The sequence below is a fragment of the Pithys albifrons genome, chromosome 27 (genome assembly GCF_047495875.1).
Source record: "Pithys albifrons albifrons isolate INPA30051 chromosome 27, PitAlb_v1, whole genome shotgun sequence".
Lineage (NCBI taxonomy): Eukaryota > Metazoa > Chordata > Aves > Passeriformes > Thamnophilidae > Pithys > Pithys albifrons.
In genome coordinates this window covers 2628839-2653219 of record NC_092484.1, presented here as the reverse complement: position 1 = coordinate 2653219, position 24381 = coordinate 2628839, and the positions used below count along the sequence as shown (strand labels likewise).

Below are 24381 nucleotides of genomic sequence, written 5' to 3'. Positions count from 1 at the left end.
TGGGATGGGATGGAATAGAGTGGGATGGGATGGGATGGGATGGGATGGGATGGGATGGGATGGGATGGGATGGGATGGGATGGGATGGAATAGAGTGGGATGGGATGGGATGGGATGGGATGGAATAGAATGGGATGGGATGGGATGGAATGGGATGGGATGGGATGGGATGGGATGGGATGGGATGGGATGGGATGGAATAGAGTGGGATGGGATGGGATGGAATAGAATGGGATGGGATGGGATGGAATAGAATGGGATGGGATGGGATGGAATAGAGTGGGATGGGATGGGATGGAATAGAGTGGGATGGGATGGGATGGAATGGAATGGAATAGAATAGAATGGAATAGAATGGAATAGAATAGAATGGAATAAAATGGAATAGAATAAAATGGAATAGAATAGAATAAAATAGAATAGAATGGAATAGAATAGAACAGATTCATAGAATGGCAAAGCTTCTCTTTAAAGCTCTTCTGCTTGAACTGGGGAATATTTCTGGGCTTTGGGAGGAGGTTTTGGAGGAGAGGGAGGCCAGAAATCCCTGAAGTGCTGCTTTAAATTAACTCCCTGTCATGGCACGTGGGAGCCACTGGGATCTCTCCCTTCCCAAAAATAACCTCCAGTTGCTCCTGGGATTATTTTTTCCCCTTTGGCAGGGCAGGGGTTTCAATTTCCACGTGTCTTTTCTCCAGTAGCTGCTTGCTCAGCAACCCAAACCCTCCCTGTGAGAGGACAGGGCAGGATCTGCTCCTTCTCCCTGGAAATGGGGAATATTTTGGGGGTGAGTCCCTTGAGGGGTGGAAAAGGTGAATGATGTTGACAGAGGTTTTACAGAACACCAAAATATCCCCACCCCACACTTATTAAATGGCACTAAAACCTGGGAATGCTCTTCATGTGGGAGCCTGGAGAGGGATTTCCTTCTGAAGATGGCCCTGGGAGGGTGTTCCACCCTTTTGTGCTTTCTCACCTGGATATTCCCTATTTTATGGAATCACTGAATGGATTGGGATGGAAAAGACCTCTGAGATCATGAAATCCAACCCTTGATCCAACCCTACTGTGATCACCAGCCCAGGGCACGGAGTGCCCTGGGCTGGTGATCACAGTGGGGTTGGATCAAGATATGGTGGATTCTCACTCAGTGCCACATCCATAGAATCCTAGAATGGATTGGGTTGGAAAAGACCTCCGAGATCATCAAATCCAACCCTTGATCCAACCCCACTGTGATTACCAGCCCAGGGCACGGTGATCCCACCATCCCAGGGCTCCAGATCCCCCCAACCCGTCCAGGTCCTTCTCCAGATCCCCCCAGCCCGTCCAGGTCCTTCTCCAGATCCCTCCAGCCTGTCCAGGTCCTTCTCCAGATCCCCCCAGCCCGTCCAGGTCCTTCTCCAGATCCCTCCAGCCTGTCCAAGTCCTTCTCCAGATCCCTCCAGCCTGTCCAAGTCCTTCTCCAGATCCCTCCAGCCTGTCCAGATCCTTCTCCAGATCCCTCCAGCCTGTCCAGGTCCTTCTCCAGATCCCTCCAGCCTGTTCAGGCTCTTCTCCAGATCCCTCCAGCCTGTCCAGATCCTTCTCCAGATCCCTCCAGCCTGTCCAGGTCCTTCTCCAGATCCCTCCAGCCTGTCCAGGTCCTTCTCCAGATCCCTCCAGCCTGTCCAGGTCCTTCTCCAGATCCCTCCAGCCTGTCCAGGTCCTTCTCCAGATCCTCCCAGTCTCTCCAGGTCCTTCTCCAGATCCCTCCAGCCTCTCCAAATCCTTCTCCAGATCCCTCCAGCCTGTCCAGGTCCTTCTCCAGATCCCCCCAGTCTCTCCAGGTCCTTCTTCAGATCCCCCCAGTCTCTCCAGGTCCTTCTCCAGATCCCTCCAGCCTGTCCAGATCCTTCTCCAGATCCCTCCAGCCTGTCCAGATCCTTCTCCAGATCCCTCCAGCCTGTCCAGATCCTTCTCCAGATCCCTCCAGCCTCTCCAGGTCCCTCTCCAGGTCCCTCCATCCTTCCAGCAGGTCAACCCTCCCTCCCAGCTTGGTGCCATCAGCCAATTTGCTGCTGATGAACTCAATCCCCTCACCTCAATCATCACTAAAGATGTTGAACAGGCCTGGCCCCAGCACTGACCCCTGGGGGACACCACTGGTGACCAGCTGGACACAGCTCTGTTCACCAACCCCCTCTGGGCCTTCCAGCCAGGTCCTGACCCAGCAGAGGGGCCACCTGTCCAAGCCATGGGCCACCAGCTTTCCCAGGAGTGTCTTCTGGGAGACCATGTCAAAGACCTTGACCCTTGTGCTTTGTTTTTCTTTCCCCTTCAGGAGCCTCAACTCTTCTACCCACTTGGAAGTGCAACTGGTAATGGGTAATGGTGTGAGAGAGTGTCCAGTGGAATTCCCAAAGGATGTGGAGCCAATCCCATCAGCCCATCATCTTCCAGCAGAGGTGAGAGCTGCGGGTTCCTGGGAATCCAAAGCAGTTTGGGAAGGAGGGGAGAGGGAATTCTGAGCCCCCAGCTGGAATTCTACACCCAGGTCTGGGGTTTCCAGCACAGGGAGGACAAATCCAAAGGAGACACCAAGAGGATCAGAAGGATCTGCTGGGAGAGTTGGGATTGTTCAGCCTGGAGAAGAGAAACTCTGGGGTGACCTTTCACTGCCTGAAGGAACCAACAGGAATGTTGGAGGGAGACTTTGGAGCAGGGCCTGGAGTACCAGGACACAGGGAATGACTTCTCAGTGGAATATTGGGAAGGAATTCTTGGCTCTGAGGATGATGAGGGGCTGGAAAGGAATCCCAGAGAATCCATGGCTGCTCCAGCCCTGGGAGTGCCCAAGGGCAGGTTGGAGAAGAGAAGCTCCAGGGAGACCTCAGAGCCCCTTGCAGAGTCTGAAGGGACTCCAGGAGAGCTGGAGAGGAATCTGGGGACAAGGGATGGAGGGACAGGACACAGGGAATGGCTTCCCATGGACAGAGGGGATATTGAGAAGAAATCCCTGGCTTTGAGGGTGGGGAGGGGCTGGAATGGAATTCCCAGAGGATGTTCCATCCCTCGGAGTGTCCAAGGCCAGGCTGGACCAACCTGGGACAGTGGGAGGTGTCCCTGCCCAGGGCAGGGCTGGCACTGGGTGGGCTTGGAGGTCCTTCCATCCCAACCCAGTCTGGGATTCTCTGATTCCATGAACATGGTGAGAGGATGGTGTGAAGATGGGACCAACCTAAAGGAGCTCCAGGAGATCCCAGAGAAGGACTTGGGACAAGGGATGGAGGGACAGGACACAGGGAATGACTTCCCATGGACAGAGGGGATATTGGGAAGGAATTCCTGGCTTTGAGGGTGCAGAAGGGCTGGGATGGAATTCCCAGAGAATCCATGGCTGCCCCATCCCTGGAAGTGTCCCAGGCCAGGTTGGACCACCTGGGACAGTGGGAGGTGTCTCTGCCCAGGGCAGGGCTGGCACTGGGTGGGCTTTAAAGGTCCTTCCAACCCAATCCAGGCTGCAAAAAAAAAGTGAAATATTAATCCTTGTGCCCAGGACTGTGTCCCACTGACCAATCCTTTGTTCCAGGAGAACCAGGACAAGAAGAAGGTGCTCAACTCTTTGATGTCTGGGGCTCTGGCTGGAGCTGTTGCTAAAACTGCAGTGGCTCCCCTGGACAGGACAAAGATCATGTTCCAAGGTGAGACCTCTTGGCTTGTCCAAAGACACCTCCCTGTTATTGTCAGCAGAACCCAAAGCAGCTCCTTTGATCTGCTCCTCCAACTGTTCTCCAGCTCCAGGAGGGACATCAGGAGGTTTGGGAGGGAATGGAGTTTCTTTCTCAAGGCTGTGCCAGGCGTGGGTTGGTTTGGGCAGAGCTGAAGGTGCTGCTGGAAGTGGAGCTGCATCCCTGGCTTTGTGTCACCCCTAAATTGGGTAACAGGGAATTAACTCTGTCTAATTAGAAGAGGAATTTGGCAGGATTTGGGATTCAACCCCACCCCAGGCTCTGGTTGGTCCCCCCTGTGCCAGTGGCAGCCCAACTAATTATCCCAGAGGCTGTTAATTGAGGAGACATTTGGCAAAGCCAAGGATTTTTAGCTTGTTGACATCCCAGATTAACCTGATTGGGCTTCATTTGGGATTCAGTTGAATCTCATCCCTGGCTGGCATTTAATTTTGCCTTGGCTTTGGTTTGATGTGGGCACAGCAGGGCTGGCATTGCCCCTGGCACCAGAGAGGACAAGCTGTGCCACCCTCTGGGTCACCTCAGGTTGGCAGAGGGGGCACAAACCCCCCCCCTAAATCCCTGTCCTTGGGGCAGGTCCCACTTCCAAACCCACCTGGTTGTTTTGGTCCATCAAACCTTCAGCCAATTAAAAGGATTAAAATCTTCCCACTTGAGCAATTCCTTTATTTCTATTTTATTTATTTTTTTTTTAGTTTCTTGCTCTCCTAAAGGATTTTCCTCTGGCTGAGAAGAGGGAAAAGCACCTTTGGGTCACTGAGTGTAGAAAATTGTCCTTTATTTATAGAGTGAACAACCTGAAGGTCCAAACCAGATGGTCCTTAAAGTCCCTTCCAAACCAACCCATCCTGAGCTCCCAAAATTCCATGAAATTCCTTCTGCCAAAGGGACAGGAGGTTTTTTTACTCACTGAGGGGATTTTATTCATTAAAAAAAAACAACAAACCAAACTCAGCAAAGTTTTGAATTGCAAAAAGGAAAAAAAATGAACTTGCATGTTCTGGTTGGATCCCCTTGAGAAGTTTCCAGTTCAGCTCTGGAGTCACTGGGGCAAAGCTGGGCATGAAAATGTTCTGCTGAATGAGCTGCTTTTATTTTATTCCTAATTAATTTTATATTTATTGCTGTATTTTACTGGGCTGGGACACTCACTGAGGGTTTTCCTGCCTCCTGTGCTGAGTTGTGGGAGTTAAGCCCCAATTAAACCCCAATGAAACCCCAATTAAACCCCAATGAAACCCCAATTAAACCCCAGTTAAACCCCAATTAAACCCCAATGAACCCCCAATGAACCCCCAATGAAACCCCAGTTAAACCCCAGTTAAACCCCAATTAAACCCCAATGAACCCCCAATGAACCCCCAATGAAACCCCCAATGAACCCCCAATGAAACCCCCAATGAAACCCCCAATGAAACCCCCAATGAAACCCCCAATGAAACCCCAATTAAACCCCAGTTAAACCCCAATGAACCCCCAATGAACCCCCAATGAAACCCCAGTTAAACCCCAGTTAAACCCCAATGAACCCCCAATGAACCCCCAATGAACCCCCAATGAACCCCCAATGAACCCCCAATGAACCCCCAATGAAACCCCCAATGAACCCCCAACTAAACCCCAGTTAAACCCCACCTAAACCCCAATTAGGCCCCAATTAAGCCCCAATTAGGCCCCAATTAGGCCCCAATTAAGCCCCAATTAAGCCCCAATTAAACCTTCATTATACAGAGTCTCTTTTCTCCTGCCTTCATCTTTTTGCTCTGATTTTTTACCCCCTGTGTGGTTTATTTATTTATAACTCAAATCTTTATTTATACCCCAAATCTTTATTTATAACTCAAATATTTATACCCCAAAATCTTTATTTATGCCTTAAATATTTATTTATAACTCAAATATTGATACCCCAAATCTTTATTTATACCCCAAATCTTTATTTATAACTCAAATCTTTATTTATAACTCAAATATTTATACCTCAAATCTTTATTTATGCCTTAAATCTTTATTTATAACTCAAATCTTTATTTATACCCCAAATCTTTATTTATAGCTCAAATCTTTATTTAGAATTCAAATATTTATACCCCAAGTCTTTATTTATAGTTCAAATCTTTATTTATAACTCAAATATTTATACCTAAAATCTTTACTTATAGCCCAAATCTTTATTTATAGCTCAAATCTTTATTTAGAATTCAAATATTTATACCCCAAATCTTTATTTATAGTTCAAATCTTTATTTATAACTCAAATATTTATTTATACCTCAAATATTTATTTATAACTCAAATATTTATACCTAAAATCTTTATTTATAGCCCAAATATTTATTTATAACTCAAATATTGATACCTAAAATCTTTATTTATACCCCAAATCTTTATTTATAACTCAAATCTTTATTTATACCTCAAATCTTTATTTATAATTCAAATCTTTATAACTCAAATCTTTATTTATGCCTCAAATCTTTATTTATACCTCAATATTTATTTATACCCCAAATCTTTATTTATACCCCAAATTTTTATTTATAACTCAAATCTTTATTTATACCTCAAATCTTTATTTATAACTCAAATATTGATACCTAAAATATTTATTTATACCCCAAATCTTTATTTATAACTCAAATATTTATAACTCAAATCTTTATTTATACCCCAAATCTTTATTTATAACTCAAATATTTATGCCCCAAATCTTCATTTATGCCTCAAATCCTTATTTATATTTGATCCATCTCAATTTCTTCCCACTCCAAATATCCCTTTTTTTTTCTTTCTTCCCTTTTTTAGTGTCTTCAAAGCGATTTTCTGCCAAGGTGAGTTGATGTCCCTGGTCTGAATTGTGTCACTGATTCACCTTTTCTTTGCCTTCATTTAAACTGCTCCTGCTTGGGGTTTCTTGGGGAAAAGCAGAGAGGGGAAGATTTGGAATGATGTTGTTTATTCCTGGGGGGGGTTTAATTAAATTACTGGGACACACTGAGGGGTTCAGGCCTTGCTCATACTCGGGTTTTACCTGTGGTGTGACATCAGATGTGACATCAAGTGTGGCATTAAATGTGACATCAAGTGTGACATCAAATGTGACATGAAATGTGACATCAAATGTGACATCAGATGTGACACCAAATGTGGCATTAAATGTGACATCAAATGTGACATCAAATGTGACATCAGATGTGGCATCAAATGTGACATCAAGTGTGACATCGGATGTGACATGAAATGTGGCATTAAATGTGACATCAAATGTGACATCAAATGTGACATCAAATGTGACATCAAATGTGACATCAGATGTGACATCAGATGTGACATCAAGTGTGACATCAAGTGTGACATCAGATGTGACATCAGGTGTGACATCAAGTGTGGCATCAAATGTGGCATCAAATGTGGCATCAAGTGTGACATTAAATGTGACATCAAATGTGGCATCAAGTGTGACATCAAATGTGACATCAGATGTGACATCAAATGTGACATCAAATGTGACATCGGATGTGGCATCAAGTGTGACATCAGATGTGACATCAGATGTGACATCAAATGTGACATCGGATGTGGCATCAAGTGTGACATCAAATGTGACATCAGATGTGACATCAAATGTGACACCAAATGTGGCATTAAATGTGACATCAGATGTGGCATCAAGTGTGACATCAAATGTGACATGAAATGTGACATGAAATGTGACATGAAATGTGACATGAAATGTGACAGTAAATGTGACATGAAATGTGACAGTAAATGTGACATGAAATGTGACAGTAAATGTGACATCAGATGTGACATCAGATGTGACATCAAGTGTGACATCAAGTGTGACATCAAGTGTGACATCAAGTGTGACATGAAATGTGACAGTAAATGTGACATCAGATGTGACATCAGATGTGACATCAGATGTGACATCAAGTGTGACATCAGATGTGACATCAGATGTGACGTCAAATGTGACGTCAAATGTGACAGTAAATGTGACATCAGATGTGACATCAAATGTGACATCAAATGTGACACCAGATGTGGCATCAAATGTGACATGAGATGTGACATGAAATGTGGCATTAAATGTGACATCAAGTGTGACATCAGATGTGACATCAAATGTGACATGAGTCTGGAGAAGGACCAGGACAGGCTGGAGGGATCTGGAGAAGGACCTGGACAGGCTGGAGGGCAGGAGGGCTCTGCAGAGGGACCTGGATAGACTTGAGGGATGGGCAGATTCCAATGGGATGAAGTTCAGCAAGGCCAAGTGCAGGTCCTGCCCTTTGGCCACCCCAAGCCCTGCAGTGCTCCAGGCTGGGCACAGAGTGGCTGGAGAGCAGCCAGGCAGAGGGACCTGGGGGGACTGAGGGACAGGAAGCTCAACAGGAGCCACCAGTGTGCCCAGGTGGCCAAGAAGGCCAAGGGGATCCTGGCCTGGATCCAAACCAGCGTGGCCAGCAGGCCCAGGGCAGTGACCCTTCCCCTGGACTCTGCCTTGGGGAGGCCACACCTTGAGTGTTGTGTTCAGTTCTGGGCCCCTCAGTTGAGGCAAGAGATTGAGGGGCTGGAGCGGGGCCAGAGAAGAGCAACGAGGCTGGAGAAGGGACTGGAGGTGGCACTGAGTGTCCTCTGAAACACCTCCAGGGACAGAGAATCCACCAGGTCTTGATCCAATCCCACTGGGATCAGCAGCCCAGGGCACGGAGTGCCAGAGTGATCCCAGTGGGGTTGGATCAAGGCTTGGACTTGATGAGCTCAGAGGTCTCTTCCAAGCCAAGTGAGAAGAGAAGAGCAACGAGGCTGGAGAAGGGACTGGAGCACAAGTGCTGTGGGGAGAGGCTGAGGGAGCTGGGGGTGTTGAGCCTGGAGAAGAGGAGGCTCAGAGGTGACCTCAGCACTGTCTGGAACTGCCTGAAGGGAAGTTCTGGCCAGCTGGGGGTTGGTCTCTTCTCCCAGGCACTCAGCAATAGGACAAGGGGGGCTCAAGCTCTGCCAGGGGAAATTGAAGTTGGAGATCAGGTAGAAATTCTTTGCAGAGAGAGTGCTCAGGGATTGGAATGGGCTGCCCAGAGAGGGGGTGGATTCCCCATCCCTGGAGGTTTTTCAGCTGAGCTTGGCCGTGGCACTGAGTGCCATGATCTGGTAAAGGGCCTGGAGTTGGACCAAGGGTTGGACTTGATGATCTCAGAGGGCTTTTCCAACCCAATCCATTCTATGATTCTGTGGATGTGGCACTGAGGGAGAATCCACCACATCTTGATCCAACCCTACTGGGATCACCAGCCCAGGGCACTCTGTGCCCTGGGCTGGTGATCCCAGTAGGGTTGGATCAAGGGTTGGACTTGATGATCTCAGAGGACTTTTCCACCCCAACCCATTCTCTGATTCTCTGATATTTAAGTGTCAGGAGGGACCATATTCAGAGTTCCTTTTTCCCACAATTACCCACAATCTCAACCCCCCCACACCCCCTGCAAACTGTCCAACATCACCCAATTAGAGCTAATTAATAAGTAATGAATATTTCCTAAAAATTGCCTGATTTAAACAACCTCAATACAAATTATTTTAACTTTATTAACCAGCTCTATTTCTGCAGCTTCTTTTGCTTCTGCACCAGCTCAAGGTCTGCAGAAAAAGTTCCATTTATGGCAACTGGCACCTGGAAATTTTCAGGTTTGCCGACCTGAAAATGGCTGAATGCCAACAGGGAGAGGTCGATGCCAGTCAGTGCCAGTCTCCCCTTTTCCCCTTGGGTTTTGGGGAGTTCTGTGCCCTCCCTGAGCTGTGCCCATGCCCTGCAGGAGGCCTACAGGTTGATCTACCACACCTACCTCAACGAGGGCTTCTGGAGCCTCTGGAGGGGCAACTCTGCCACCATGGTACGTGTGGTGCCCTACGCTGCCATCCAGTTCTGTGCCCACGAGGAGTACAAGCAGCTGCTGGGCAACTACTACGGATTCCAGGGAAAGTAAGAGGCGGGAGGGGCAGGGGGCACCTGAGGGAGGGGCACCTGAGGGGCAGGGAGCACCTGAGGGAGGGGCAGGAGGCACCTGAGGAAGGGGCAGGGGGCACCTGAGGGAGGGGCACCTGAGGGGCAGGAGCACCTGAGGGAGGGGTTGAGGGCACCTGAGGGGCAGGGGGCACCTGAGGGAGGGGCAGGAGGCACCTGAGGGAGGGGCTGGAGGCACCTGAGGGAGGGGTTGAGGGCACCTGAGGGGCAGGGGGCACCTGAGGGAGGGGCAGGAGGCACCTGAGGAAGGGGCAGGGGGCACCTGAGGGAGGGGCAGGAGGCACCTGAGGAAGGGGCAGGAGGCACCTGAGGAAGGGGCAGGGGGCACCTGAGGGAGGGGCAGGAGGCACCTGAGGAAGGGGCAGGAGGCACCTGAGGGGCAGGAGGCACCTGAGGGAGGGGTTGAGGGCACCTGAGGGAGGGGCAGGGGGCACCTGAGGGAGGGGCTGGGGGCACCTGAGGGAGGGGCACCTGAGGGAGGGGCACCTGAGGGGCAGGGGGCACCTGAGGGAGGGGCACCTGAGGGGCGGGCAGGGGGCACCTGAGGGAGGGGCACCTGAGGGGCAGGGGGCACCTGAGGGGCATGGGCACCTGAGGGAGGGGCAGGGGCACCTGAGGAAGGGGCAGGGGGCACCTGAGGGAGGGGAAGCTGAGGGAGGGATTGAGGGCACCTGAGGGAGGGGCAGGGGGCAGGGAGGGCTGAGCTGCCCAGGGAGGTGGTGGAGTCACCACCCTGCAGGTGGCACTCAGTGCCATTGTCTGTGTGTCACCATCCTGGAGGTGCCATGGTCTGGGTGTCACCATCCGGGGGGTGGCACTCAGTGCCATGGTCTGGGTGTCACCATCCTAAAGGTACCATGGTCTGGGTGTCACCACCCTGGAGATGCCATGCTCTGGGTGCCAGGGGGTGTTAGGTGCCAGTCTGTGCTCCATGACCCATTTCCCACCCTGTGTGGTCTGTGGATGGTACCCTGTGCGTGCCCATGTGCTGAGAGTGGTTCTGTGGATGGCACCCTCTCCATGTCCATGTGCTGTGAGTGGTTCTGAGTGTGCCACCCTCCCCGTGCCCCATCGCTGAGTGTGGTCTGTGGATGGCACCCTGTGCCCGCCCTGTGTGGTCTGTGGATGTCCCTCTCCCGTGCCTGGTTGCTGTGAGTGGTCTGTGGATGGCACCCCATGTGTGCCCAGTTGCTCAGTGTGGTTCCGAGTGTGACACCCTCTCCATGCCCATGTGCTGTGAGTGGCTCTGACTGTGCCCCCCTCCCGTGCCCGGTTGCTGTGAGTGGTTCTCAGTGTGCCTCCCTCCCGTGCCCCATGCTGTCCGTGCCCTCTCTCAGTGTGCCCCCCTGCCGTGCCCTGTGCTGTCCGTGCCCTCTCTCCGTGTGCCCCCCTGCCGTGCCCGGTTGCTGTGACTGGCTCTGAGTGTGCCCCCCTGCCGTGCCCGGTGCTGTCCGTGCCCTCTCTCCGTGTGCCCCCTGCCGTGCCCGGTTGCTGTGACTGGCTCTGAGTGTGCCCCCCTCCCGTGCCCGGTGCTGTCCATGCCCTCTCTCCGTGTGCCCCCCTTCCGTGCCCCGTGCTGTCCGTGCCCTCTCTCAGTGTGCCCCCCTCCCGTGCCCGGTGCTGTCCGTGCCCTCTCTCCGTGTGCCCCCCTTCCGTGCCCCGTGCTGTCCGTGCCCTCTCTCAGTGTGCCCCCCTCCCGTGCCCGGTGCTGTCCGTGCCCTCTCTCAGTGTGCCCCCCTCCCATGCCTGGTGCTGTCCGTGCCCTCTCTCAGTGTGCCCCCCTCCCGTGCCCGGTGCTGTCCGTGCCCTCTCTCCGTGTGCCCCCCTGCCGTGCCCGGTGCTGTCCGTGCCCTCTCTCCGTGTGCCCCCCTGCTGTGCCCCATTGCTGTGAGTGGCTCTGAGTGTGCCCCCCTCCCATGCCCCGTGCTGTCCATGCCCTCTCTCCGTGTGCCCCCCTCCCATGCCCCGTGCTGTCCGTGCCCTCTCTCCGTGTGCCCCCTGCCGTGCCCAGTGCTGTCCGTGCCCTCTCTCCGTGTGCCCCCCTCCCATGCCCCGCACTGTCCGTGCCCTCTCTCCGTGTGCCCCCTGCCGTGCCCGGTGCTGTCCGCGCCCTCTCTCCGTGTGCCCCCTGCCGTGCCCAGTGCTGTCCGTGCCCTCTCTCTGTGTGCCCCCCTGCCGTGCCCGGTGCTGTCCGTGCCCTCTCTCCGTGTGCCCCCTGCCGTGCCCGGTGCTGTCCGTGCCCTCTCTCTGTGCCCGCAGGGCCCTGGCACCGTTCCCGCGGTTCGTGGCGGGCTCCCTGGCGGGCACCACGGCTGCCACGCTCACCTACCCGCTGGACATGGTGCGTGCCCGCATGGCCGTCACGCCCAAGGAGATGTAAGTGCCACCCAGTGCCAGCCCGGGCAGCCCCCTCAGGGCACCGCAGGGCCTGGCACGGGCACCTGCCCTTAGGCCCAGTTTTATTCACTTAGTCCCATTCCCTGGAAGTTTTTTAAGCTCCCATCCCTTTATTCCCATTTTCTGGATTTCTTTTTAAGGTCTGATCCCTTTATTCCCAATTTTTTAAGCTCCCATCCCTTTATTCCCATTTTTATTAATTTATTCCCATTTTCTGGAATTTTTTTTTAAGCTCAGATCCCTTTAGTCCCTTTTTTATTAATTTATTCCCATTTTCTGGAATTTCTTTTTAAATTCACATCCCAATAGTCCCATTTTTTAAGCTCCCATCCCTTTATTCCCATTTTTTTAACTCACATCCCTTTATTCCCATTTTTATTAATTTATTCCCATTTTCTGGAATTTTTTTTAAGCTCCCATCCCTTTATTCCCATTTTCTGGATTTCTTTTTAAGGTCTGATCCCTTTATTCCCATTTTTTTAAGCTCCCATCCCTTTATTCCCATTTTTATTAATTTATTCCCATTTTCTGGAATTCTTTTTTAAATTCACATCCCAATAGTCCCATTTTTTAAGCTCAGATCCCTTTATTCCCTTTTTTTAAGTTCACATCCCTTTATTCCCATTTTTTTAAGCTCAGATCCCTTTTTTCCTTTTTTTAAACTCCCATCCCTTTATTCCCAATTTTTTAAGCTCCCATCCCTTTATTCCCTTTTTTATTAATTTATCCCCATTTTCTGGAAATTTTTTTAAGCTCAGATCCCTTTAGTCCCTTTTTTATTAATTTATTCCCATTTTCTGGAACTTTTTTTAAGCTCCCATCCCTTTATTCCCATTTTTTAAGCTCATATCTCTTTATTCCCATTTTTATTAATTTATTCCCATTTTCTGGAAGTTTTTTTTAAGCTCCCATCCCTTTATTCCCATTTCTATTAATTAATTTCCATTTTCTGGAATTATTTTTTTAAGCTCCCATCCCTTTATTCCCATTTTTTTAAGCTCCCATCCCTTTATTCCCATTTTCTGGGTCACTCCTTGCTCAGAGATGGATCCCGGGAGACCTCCCTGGTGGGACCTGTGTTGGTTCCTCAGGAGGCCTCTTGGTGCCTCCAGAAAGACCCAACACCTCTGGTGGAAGGTCCATGGGAGACCCAGGGATTGGCATCTCCACTTGCTTGAATGGAATCCCTTCAGAGCTGCCTAATGAGCCCCATGAATTAATTACTGATCCCTCAGAAGGTCCTGTTGGGATCCTCCTGGATGTTCAGGAGGCCACTGGATGCCTCCAGAGAGACCCAACACCTCTGGTGGAAGGAACCCAGGGATTGGCTCTCCATGTGCTGCTGGAATCCCTCCTGAGCTTCCTAATGAGCCCCATTAATTAATTGCTGGTCCCTCAGAAGGTCCTGTTGGGATCCTCCTGGATGTTCAGGTGTGGCACTTGGTGCCTCCAGAAAGACCCAACACCTCTGGTGGAAGGACTATGGGAGAGCCAGGGATTGGCTCTTCATGTGCTGCTGGAATGGAATCCCTCCTGAGCTTCCTAATGAGCCCCATTAATTAATTACTGACCCCTCAGAAGGTCCTGTTGGGGATACTCCTGGATGTTCAGGTGTGGCACTTGGTGCCTCCAGAGGGATTCAACACCTCTGGTGGAAGGTCCATGGGAGACCCAGGGATTGGCATCTCCACTTGCTTGAATGGAATCCCTTCAGAGCTTCCTAATGAGCCCCATTAATTAATTACTGATCCCTCAGAAGTTCCTGTTGGGATCCTCCTGGATGTTCAGGTGTGGCACTTGGTGTCTCCAGAGGGATTCAACACCTCTGGTGGAAGGAACCCAGGGATTGGCTCTCCATGTGCTGCTTGAATGGAATCCCTCCTGAGCTTCCTAATGAGCTCCATTAATTAATTACTGACCCCTCAGAAGGTCCTGTTGGGATCCTCCTGGATGTTCATGTATGGCACTTGGTGCCTCCAGAGAGACCCAACACCTCTGGTGGAAGGCCCATGGGTGACCCCAGGGATTGGCTCTCCATGTGCTGCTGGAATGGAATCCCTCCTGAGCTGCCTAATGAGCCCCATTAATTAATTACTGACCCCTCAGAAGATCCTGTTGGGGATACTCCTGGGTGTTCAGGTGTGGCACTTGGTGCCTCCAGAGAGATGCAACACCTGGGGTGGAAGGTCCATGGGTGACCCCAGGGATTGGCTCTCCATGTGCTGCTGGAATGGAATCCCTTCAGAGGTTCCTAATGAGCCCCATTAATTAATTGCTGGTCCCTCAGAAGGTCCTGTTGGGATCCTCCTGGATGTTCAGGTGTGGCACTTGGTGCTTCCAGAAAGACCCAACACCTCTGGTGGAAGGACTATGGGAGAGCCAGGGATTGGCTCTTCATGTGCTGCTGGAATGGAATCCCTCCTGAGCTTCCTAATGAGCCCCATTAATTAATTACTGACCCCTCAGAAGATCCTGTTGGGATCCTCCTGGATGTTCAGGTGTGGCACTTGGTGCCTCCAGAGGGATTCAACACCTCTGGTGGAAGGTCCATGGGAGACCCAGGGATTGGCATCTCCACTTGCTTGAATGGAATCCCTTCAGAGCTGCCTAATGAGCCCCATTAATTAATTACTGATCCCTCAGAAGGTCCTGTTGGGATCCTCCTGGATGATCAGGTGTGGCACTTGGTGTCTCCAGAGGGATTCAACAACTCTGGTGGAAGGAACCCAGGGATTGGCTCTCCATGTGCTGCTTGAATGGAATCCCTCCTGAGCTGCCTAATGAGCCCCATTAATTAATTACTGACCCCTCAGAAGGTCCTGTTGGAATCCTCCTGGATGTTCAGGTGTGGCACTTGGTGCCTCCAGAGAGACCCAACACCTCTGGTGGAAGGTCCGTGGGAGACCCAGGGATTGGCATCTCCACTTGCTTGAATGGAATCCCTTCAGAGGTTCCTAATGAGCCCCATTAATTAATTGCTGGTCCCTCAGAAGGTCCTGTTGGGATCCTCCTGGATGTTCAGGTTCTCCTGTGTCCCCCTCCAGGTACAGCAGCATCGTCCACGTCTTCATCCGCATCTCCCGCGAGGAAGGGCTGAAGACCCTCTACAGGGGCTTCACCCCCACCATCCTGGGGGTCATCCCCTACGCTGGGCTCAGCTTCTTCACCTATGAGAGCCTCAAGAAGGTCCATGCAGGTGAGGGCCATGCTGGGCTTGGGGTTTGGGGGAGGTTTTGGGCCAACTCTGGGGGTTCCAATGGGTGGGTCCAACTCCTTGCCCCGGCCTTGGAGCTAACTTGGCAGTGGTTGGGTTTGTGGTTGGTGGCACAAGGTGGGTTGTGGAGCCTTGGGAGCCTCCCCACTTCCAGACTCTGCTGGAGAAGAACAAGAAGCTGCAGTTGGGATGAGGTTCTTCACCCATGAGATGGTGAAGAAAGTCCATACTGGGCTTGGGTTTTGGGGGAGGTTTTGGACCAACTCCAGGGGTTCCAATGGGTGGGTGCAACTCCTGGCCCCAGCCTTGGAGCCAACTTGGCAGTGGTTGGGTTTGTGGTTGGTGGCACAAGGTGGGTTGTGGAGCCTTGGGAGCCTCCCCACTTCCAGACTCTGCTGCAGAGGGACAAGAAGCTGCAGTTGGGCTGAACTTCACCCACGAGACAGTGAAGAAAGTCCATTCTGGGCTTGGGTTTTTGGGGAGAATTTGGGCCAAGTCCAGGTGTTTGATTTGGGTTGATCCAACTCCTGGCCCCGGCCTTGGAGCCAACTTGGCAGTTGTTGGGTTTGTGGTTGGTGGCACAAGGTGGGTTGTGGAGCCTTGGGAGCCTCCCCACTTCCGGCCACATTGAGGAGGGACAAGAAGCTGCAGTTGGGCTGAACTTCATCCATGAGATGGTGAAGAAAGTCCCTGCTGCGTTTGCTTTTTTTGGGAGGTTTTGGGCCAACTCCAGGTGTTTGAATTGGGTTGATCCAAATCCTTGCCCTGGCCTTGGAGCCTTGGGAGCCTCTCCCCACTTCCAGACTCTGCTGGAGAAGAACAAGAAGCTGCAGTTGGGCTGAGCTTCTTCACCCATGAGATGGTGAAGAAAGTCCATACTGGGCTTGGGTTTTGGGGGAGGTTTTGGGCCAGCTCCGGGGGTTCCAATGGGTGGGTCCAACTCCTTGCCCCGGCCTTGGAGCCTTGGGAGCCTCCTCACTTCCAAACTCTCGTGGAGAAGAACAAGAAGCTGCAGTTGGGCTGAGTTTCTTCACCCATGAGATGGTGAAGAAAGTCCATACTGGGCTTGGGTTTTGGGGGAGGTTTTGGGCCAGCTCCGGGGGTTCCAATGGGTGGGTCCAACTCCTTGCCCCGGCCTTGGAGCCAACTTGGCAGTGGTTGGGTTTGTGGTTGGTGGCACAAGGTGGGTTGTGGAGCCTTGGGAGCCTCCCCACTTCCAGACTCTGCTGGAGAGGGACAACAAGCTGCAATCCAGGGGTGCAGAAGGACTGGAACACCTCAGGGAGCTGTTTGGTCCCATTGCTCCCCACCCTGAGGTGTCTCTCTCTCCCCCCACCCTGAGGTGTCTCCCCCTACCCTGAGGTGTCTCCCCCCACCCTGAGGTGTCTTCCCCCACCCTGAGGTGTCTCTCCCTCTCCCCAGAGCACAGCGGGAGGCCCCAGCTCCCATTGCCCCCCACCCTGAGGTGTCTCTCCCTCTCCCCACCCTGAGGTGTCTCTCCCCACCCTGAGGTGCTCTCCCCACCCTGAGGTGTCTCTCCCCACCCTGAGGTGTCTCTCCCCACCCTGAGGTGCTCTCCCCACCCTGAGGTGTCTCTCCCTCTCCCCACCCTGAGGTGTCTCTCCCTCTCCCCACCCTGAGGTGTCTCTCCCCACCCTGAGGTGTCTCTCCCTCTCCCCACCCTGAGGTTCTCTCCCCACCCTGAGGTTCTCTCCCCACCCTGAGGTGTCTCTCCCCACCCTGAGGTGTCTCTCCCTCTCCCCACCCTGAGGTGCTCTCCCCACCCTGAGGTGTCTCTCCCCACCCTGAGGTGTCTCTCCCTCTCCCCACCCTGAAGTGCTCTCCCCACCCTGAGGTGTCTCTCCCCACCCTGAGGTGTCTCCCCCACCCTGAGGTGTCTCTCCCTCTCCCCAGAGCACAGCGGGAGGCCCCAGCCCTCTCCAGCAGAGCGGTTGCTCTTCGGGGCCTGCGCGGGGCTCATCGGCCAGTCGGCCTCGTACCCGCTGGACGTGGTTCGGCGGCGGATGCAGACGGCGGGAGTGCTGGGGCACAGCTACAGCTCCATCCTGCTCACCATGCGGGACATCGTCAGGGAGGAGGGACTCGTCAGGGGCCTCTACAAAGGGCTCAGCATGAACTGGGTCAAGGGGCCCATCGCGGTCGGCATCAGCTTCACCACCTTCGACCTGACGCAGATCCTGCTGCGCAAGCTGCAGTGCGGCCCCGCCGGGCACAGGTAGTGCCCCAGCCCTGCCAGGGCACAGAGCCCGCCCTGCCTCCTCCGTGCCCTCACCGCTCACCTGCCTCCTCTGGTTTGCCTCTTGCTCCCGGAGGTTTGGGTGGGTTTTTTTTTTGGTTGGTTTTTCCTGTTTTGATGAGCCTCCCAGTTCCTCGGGAAGGGAGCTCTGCCCTCCCCGAACCAAACTCCCTCGTGCCATCTGCGCCACCGAGTCCTGTGCCCCCCTCACCCTTCTGGTGCCAGGAGAGGAGCCTCCCAAACCAACCTGTGCTGCTCCTGCTCCCCCCTGGGCTCTGGGGGAGGATGGAAGGGCTGGGGAGGGGTGTGGGGATGGACCCCGGAGTGTGGGAAGGGGTTGCTGCTCTTGGGGGGCACTTTGGAGCTCCAGAACTTCTGTTGGATGGATCCAACCTTGCCAAGTGCAATATCCCAGTTGGCCTGGAGGGAATCCCACATTCCTCTGCCAGGCCAGAGCAGGATGGAGCAGGAATGGAGCAGGACAGGGCACTGCTCTTGCGCTGAAAGCTGAATGTTTCCCTGGCTGCAAATGCTGCCCCTTCTCCAGTGATTTCTCCCACTTTGTTTGTGGTGTCTGGAAGTGCTGCCCCTTCTCCAATAATTTCTCCCACTTTTGGGTTGAGTTGGAGACCCAACCCTTGTTTGGGTTGAGTTGTAGACACAATTTGAAGCATTTGGTGTCTGGAAGTGCTGCCCCTTCTCCAGTGATTTCTCCCATTTTTGGGGTTGAGTTGCAGACCCAACCCTTGTTTGTGGTGTCTGGAAATGCTGCCCCTTCTCCAATAATTTCTCCCACCTTTGGGTTGAGTTGCAGACCCAACCCTTGTTTGTGGTGTCTGCAAATGCTGCTCCTTCTCCAGTGATCTCTCCCACTTTTGGGGTTGAGTTGGAGACACAACCCTTGTTTGTGGTGTCTGGAAGTGCTGCCCCTTCTCCACTGATTTCTCCCACTTTGTTTGTGGTGTCTGGAAGTGCTGCCCCTTCTCCAATAATTTCTCCCATTTTTGGGGTTGAGTTGGAGACCCAACCCTTGTTTGAGGTTGAGTTGTAGACACAATTTGAAGGATTTGGTGTCTGGAAATGCTGCCCCTTCAATGATTTCTCCCATTTTGGGGGTTTGTGGTGTCTGGAAATGCTGCTCCTTCTCCAGTGATTTCTCCCATTCTGGGGTTGAGTTGGAGACCCAACCCTTGTTTGTGGTGTCTGAAAGTGCTGCTCCTTCTCCAGTGATTTCTCCCATTCTGGGGTTGAGTTGGAGACCCAACCCTTGTTTGTGGTGTCTGGAAGTGCTGCCCCTTCTCCAATAATTTCTCCCATTTTTGGCTTGAGTTGCAGACCCAACTCTTGTTTCTTGTGTCCCTCTGAGATTACCAAAGACTGTGGAGAGCAAGGGAGGGAAGTTCTGAGCCTTTTTGGAAGCCAAATTCTCCTGTGTGTTGTTAGTGTTGTCCAACTGCCTTGACTCCAACTCCAATCCTGCCCAAACCCTTCCATTTTCCCAGGGATTTCCCAGCCTGGGGTGTTGAAAGGGGGTGTCAATCCCCAAAAATTCCAGCACTTTTATCCTTCAGTGTTATTGTTGCTGCTCTGGGCACCTTTTGAGAACAAATCCCTGTCCCCAAAAAGCTGTCCCTGAGTCCTCTTTGTTCAGCCCTTCTGATCTTGCTGTGCCTGGTCCTCTTCTGACCATCATTAACTCACCATGGTGACCCCCCCAGTAATGGATGAGGGAATTGGTTTTGAACAGTTCAAGGTGGAAAGTGGAGCAGTTTGGAGTCACCCTTGAGGAGCAGAGAGGGAAGGTGGGACACCTTGAGCCAGTAGAATGTTCCCATGGTGAGCTGACCCATGGTGTGGTGGCTTGTTGGGCACAAGAGAAGATAAAAGGTGAAGCTGTAACTAAAGTTCTAACCCTTCTGCTGTTGCTGTGCCTGGTCCTCTTCTGACCATCCTTAACTCACCCCTACAATGGTGACCCCCCCAGTAATGGATGAGGGAATTGATCTTGAACAGTTCAAGGTGGAAAGAGGAGCAGTTTGGAGTCACCCTTGAGGAGCAGGAGCCACCTGTGGAAGGTGGGACACCTTGAGCCAGTAGAATGTTCCCATGGTCAACTGACTAACCCAACCTGGGAGCTGCTTCTCAACAACCCTCTTGTCTTTTGGTACCTTCTCTGTAGGTTCTGCCCCTTCTGTCTCTTCATCCACTCCTGCTTTTCTCTTCCTAAAATCCCCCTGGACCAAGCTGGTCCTTGGGATTGTGGGCACCACAGTCTTGACCCTTCAGAAATGCCCTTTTAGTGCCAATCACTTGGAATTTAAAACAATTAGTGGTGAAGAACCTTTTTGGTGTTTCTCTTTCCAAACCAGTTTTTTGGGAGGGGAAATGGAGTTGGTTTTATGGTCTGTTTTTCTATGAAATTGGGAGTGCAGGAGAGCTCAGAGCAAACTTTGGGACCTCCCTGAGAATCAGATCACCCAAATCAAGATTAAAAATCCCTTTTCACTTGATAATAATCTAAATTAGGCATAAATTAAACTCTGTCCTTCCCTGGTGGTGGGTTTGGAGCTCTCACAGACTGGTGGCACCAACTGGTGGAAGCAGCTCCTCCTTTCCCTCTTCTTGGCACTTCCTTGGAGCAGAACTTGCTTCTGATGCCAAATATTTCCCTTGGGAATCAAGCACTGGACTGGGAGGGCACACTGGGATGGGTCAGACCTTACTGGGATGGGTCCAACCTTACTGGGGTGGGCACACTGGGGTGGGCACACTGGGATGGGCCAGACCTTACTGGGATGGGCACACTGGGATGGGCCAGACCTTACTGGGAGGGCACACTGGGATGGGTCGAATCTTACTGGGTTGGGCACACTGGGATGGGTCAGACCTTACTGGGTTGGGCACACTGAGATGGGTCCGACCTTACTGGGATGGGTCCAACCTTACTGGCTGGGCACACTGGGATGGGTCAGACCTTACTGGTTGGGCACACTGGGATGGGCCAGACCTTACTGGTTGGGCACACTGGGATGGGCCAGACCTTACTGGGTGGGCACACTGGGATGGGCCAGACCTTACTGGGGTGGGCACACTGGGATGGGTCAGACCTTACTGGGTGGGCACACTGGGATGGGTCCGGCCTTACTGGGATGGGTCCAACCTTACTGGTTGGGCACACTGAGATGGGTCCGACCTTACTGGGATGGGTCCAACCTTACTGGCTGGGCACACTGGGATGGGTCAGACCTTACTGGTTGGGCACACTGGGATGGGCCAGACCTTACTGGTTGGGCACACTGGGATGGGCCAGACCTTACTGGGTGGGCACACTGGGATGGGCCAGACCTTACTGGGGTGGGCACACTGGGATGGGTCAGACCTTACTGGGTGGGCACACTGGGATGGGTCCGGCCTTACTGGGATGGGTCCAACCTTACTGGTTGGGCACACTGGGATGGGTCAGACCTTACTGGTTGGGCACACTGGGATGGGTCAGACCTTAATGGTTGGGCACACTGGGATGGGTCCAACCTTACTGGGTTGGGCACACTGAGATGGGTCCAACCTTACTGGGAGGGCAAACTGGGATGGGCCAGACCTTACTGGGGTGGGCACACTGGGATGGGTCCGACCTTACTGGGTTGGGCTCACTGGGATGGGCCAGACCTTACTGGGTTGGGCACACTGGGATGGGTCAGACCTTACTGGTTGGGCACACTGGGATGGGTCAAACCTTACTGGGTGGGCACACTGGGATGGGTCAGACCTTACTGGTTGGGCACACTGGGGTGGGTCCGGCCTTACTGGGATGGGTCCAACCTTACTGGTTGGGCACTGGTGGGGTATCACTTCTGCCTCCAAGCCCAGAGCTGAGGATTTCTGCCCCTGGTTTCTCACATCTTCCAAGAGGACACCACGAATCCTGGGTGTGCTTTGCTCCTGTTGCTCCCACATCTCCAGCTTCCCAGGAGCCTCCCTGGCACCTTCCCTGGCACCTTCCCTGGCACCTTCCCTGGCACCTTCCCTGGAGCTTCCCTGGACCTTCCCTGGCACCTTCCCAGGAGCTTCTCTGAAGCTTCTCTGGAGCTTCCCAGGAGCACTTCCAGCACTCCTTGAGGTCCTTCTCCCTGCCTTCCACCTGGAAGGACCATCTCCATCTCCACCCTCTTGTCTTCACCCCAAAAGCAGCTGAGGCATGAAAGGAAACCTTGAGCAGAATTGATGTGGCAGGTCCTGCAGGTCCTTCTGGAGCACCTGAGAAGGTTCCTGAGCCCTTCAGATAATTCCAGATTACCTGACAGGGTTCTTGAGCTCTGCAGGTCCTTCTGGAGCACCTGAGAAGGTTCCTGAGCCCTTCAGAGTATTCCAAATTACCTGAGAAGGTTCCTGGGCCTTTCAGGTGCTTCTGGGGCACCTGAGAAGGTTCCTGAGCCCTTCAGATAATTCCAGATTACCTGACAGGGTTCTTGAGCTCTGCAGGTCCTTCTGGAGCTCCTGAGAAGGTTCCTGAGCCCGTCAGGTAATTCCAAATTACCTGACAGGGTTTCTGAGCTCTGCAGGTTCTTCTGGAGCTCCTGAGGTTTCTGGACCTTTCAGGTCCTTCTGGAGCACCTGAGAAGGTTCCTGAGCTCTGCAGGTCCTTCTGGAGCTCCTGAGAAGGTTCCTGGACCTTTCAGGTTCTTCTGGAGCACCTGAGAAGGTTTCTGAGGCCTTCAGAGAATTCCACATTACCTGACAGGGTTCCTGAGCTCTGCAGGTCCTTCTGGAGCTCCTGAGAAGGTTCCTGAGCCTTTCAGGTAATTTCAAATTACCTGAGAAGGTTCCTGAGCTCTGCAGGTCCTTCTGGAGCTCCTGAGAAGGTTCCTGCACCTTTCAGGTCCTTCTGGAGCACCTGAGAAGGTTCCTGGACCTTTCAGGTCCTTCTGGAGCACCTGAGAAGGTTCCTGAGCTCTGCAGGTCCTTCTGGAGCTCCTGAGAAGGTTCCTGAGCCTTTCAGGTAATTCCAAATTACCAGAGAAGGTTCCTGGGCCTTTCAGGTCCTTCTGAAGCACCTGAGAAGGTTCCTGAGCTCTGCAGGTCCTTCTGGAACTCCTGAGAAGGTTCCTGGACCTTTCAGGTCCTTCTGGAGCACCTGAGAAGGTTCCTGAGCCCTTCAGTTTCTTCTGGAGCACCTGAGAAGGTTCCTGAACCTCTCAGGTAATTCCAGGTCACCTGGCAGGGCTCCCGTGCCCAGCAGAGCTCTGCGGGCACACCTTGGGCTCTGCCCACCTGGACTGACCCACAGCAGGACTTGGCCTTGCTACAGAACAGCCTTTTCTTTAACCTTGTAGGGGCTGATTCCTCCCCTTCTCCCTGTGCCCCCCATGCCCCCCGTGCCCCCCGTGCCCTCCATGCCCCCCCAATGCCCCCCATGCCCCCCATGCCCCCCATGCCCCCCATGCCACGCTCTGCAGGTTCCCAGCACTGTCTATGCAGAATTGAGCACAAACTGTCCAAAGCCTTCTGTGTGTCCCCCCCGAGGGGTGTGTGAGTTTTTGGGGTGGATTTTGGCTGCTTTTCTCGGCTCTGGAGTTCTATTTTATTGCCGTGAAGACACTTTGTTACAATCTGATGTTTATATTTGGAGATTTGTGCCAAGAGAGGATGTATATTTAATAAAAAATGGGAATTAAAGCCGAGCCTCTCGGGGGGGCGGGGAGGGGGGGACAGGGAGGGGGTGGCAGGGAGGGGGGGACAGGGGGACAGGGAGGGGGGGCTAGGGGGACACGGGGACAGGGAGGGGGCGGCGGGGAGGGGGGGACAGGGGGACACGGGGACAGGGAGGGGGGGATAGGGGGACACGGGGACAGGGAGGGGGGGACAGGGGGACACGGGGACAGGGAGGGGGGGACAGGGGGACACGGGGACAGGGAGGGGGCGGCAGGGAGGGGGGGATCGGGGGACACGGGGACAGGGAGGGGGGGACAGGGGGACACGGGGACAGGGAGGGGGGGACAGGGGGACACGGGGACAGGGAGGGGGCGGCAGGGAGGGGGGGACAGGGGAACACGGGGACAGGGGGACAGGGAGGGGGGGATAGGGGGACACGGGGACCGGGACACGGGGACAGGGAGGGGGGGACACACAGGGACATGGGGACATACAGGGACAGTGGGGCAGAGACACGGGGACAGGGACACGGGGATGGGGACACACAGGGACATACAGGGGCGGGAGGACACGGGGACACACAGGGACGGACATACAGGGACAGTGGGGCAGGGACACAGGGATGGGGACACGGGGACAGGGACACGGGGACACACGGGGACAGTGGGGCAGGGACACAGGGATGGGGGCACGGGGACGGGGACACACGGGGACAGTGGGGCAGGGACACAGGGATGGGGGCACGGGGACAGGGACACGGGGACACACGGGGACAGTGGGGCAGGGACACAGGGATGGGGACACGGGGACAGGGACACGGGGATGGGGACACAGGGATGGGGACACACGGGGACATACAGGGGCAGGGGGACACGGGGATGGGGACACAGGGATGGGGACACACAGGGACATACAGGGGCAGGGGGACACGGGGACACACAGGGACAGGGGGACATACAGGGACAGTGGGGCAGGGACACAGGGATGGGGACACGGGGACAGGGACACGGGGATGGGGACACGGGGACAGGGACAGGGGGACACACAGGGACACGGGGATGGGGACAGGGACAGGGGGACACACAGGGACAGGGACACACACATGGAC

The 24381-nt window shown here is 53.4% G+C and overlaps 1 protein-coding gene across 2 annotated transcripts in view; it reads left to right on the top strand.

Annotated features, from left to right (window-relative positions):
• SLC25A42 (solute carrier family 25 member 42) overlaps nt 1–23291 on the top strand; it is a 34050-nt gene extending 10759 nt beyond the window's left edge. Inside the window, exons 1-8 of one of the 2 annotated variants that reach the window (XM_071578275.1) lie at nt 278–787; nt 2324–2447; nt 3572–3683; nt 6537–6562; nt 9548–9714; nt 12016–12132; nt 15198–15349; nt 17282–23291. In XM_071578275.1, the coding sequence (XP_071434376.1) occupies nt 2364–2447; nt 3572–3683; nt 6537–6562; nt 9548–9714; nt 12016–12132; nt 15198–15349; nt 17282–17607 (984 nt within the window). In that variant the 5' untranslated portion in view covers nt 278–787; nt 2324–2363 and the 3' untranslated portion in view covers nt 17608–23291. Of the gene's footprint in view, nt 1–277; nt 788–2323; nt 2448–3571; nt 3684–6536; nt 6563–9547; nt 9715–12015; nt 12133–15197; nt 15350–17281 lie in introns of those variants that run through there. The other variant, XM_071578274.1, reaches the window with a different exon arrangement.
• Nucleotides 23292–24381: the final 1090 nt, after the last annotated feature.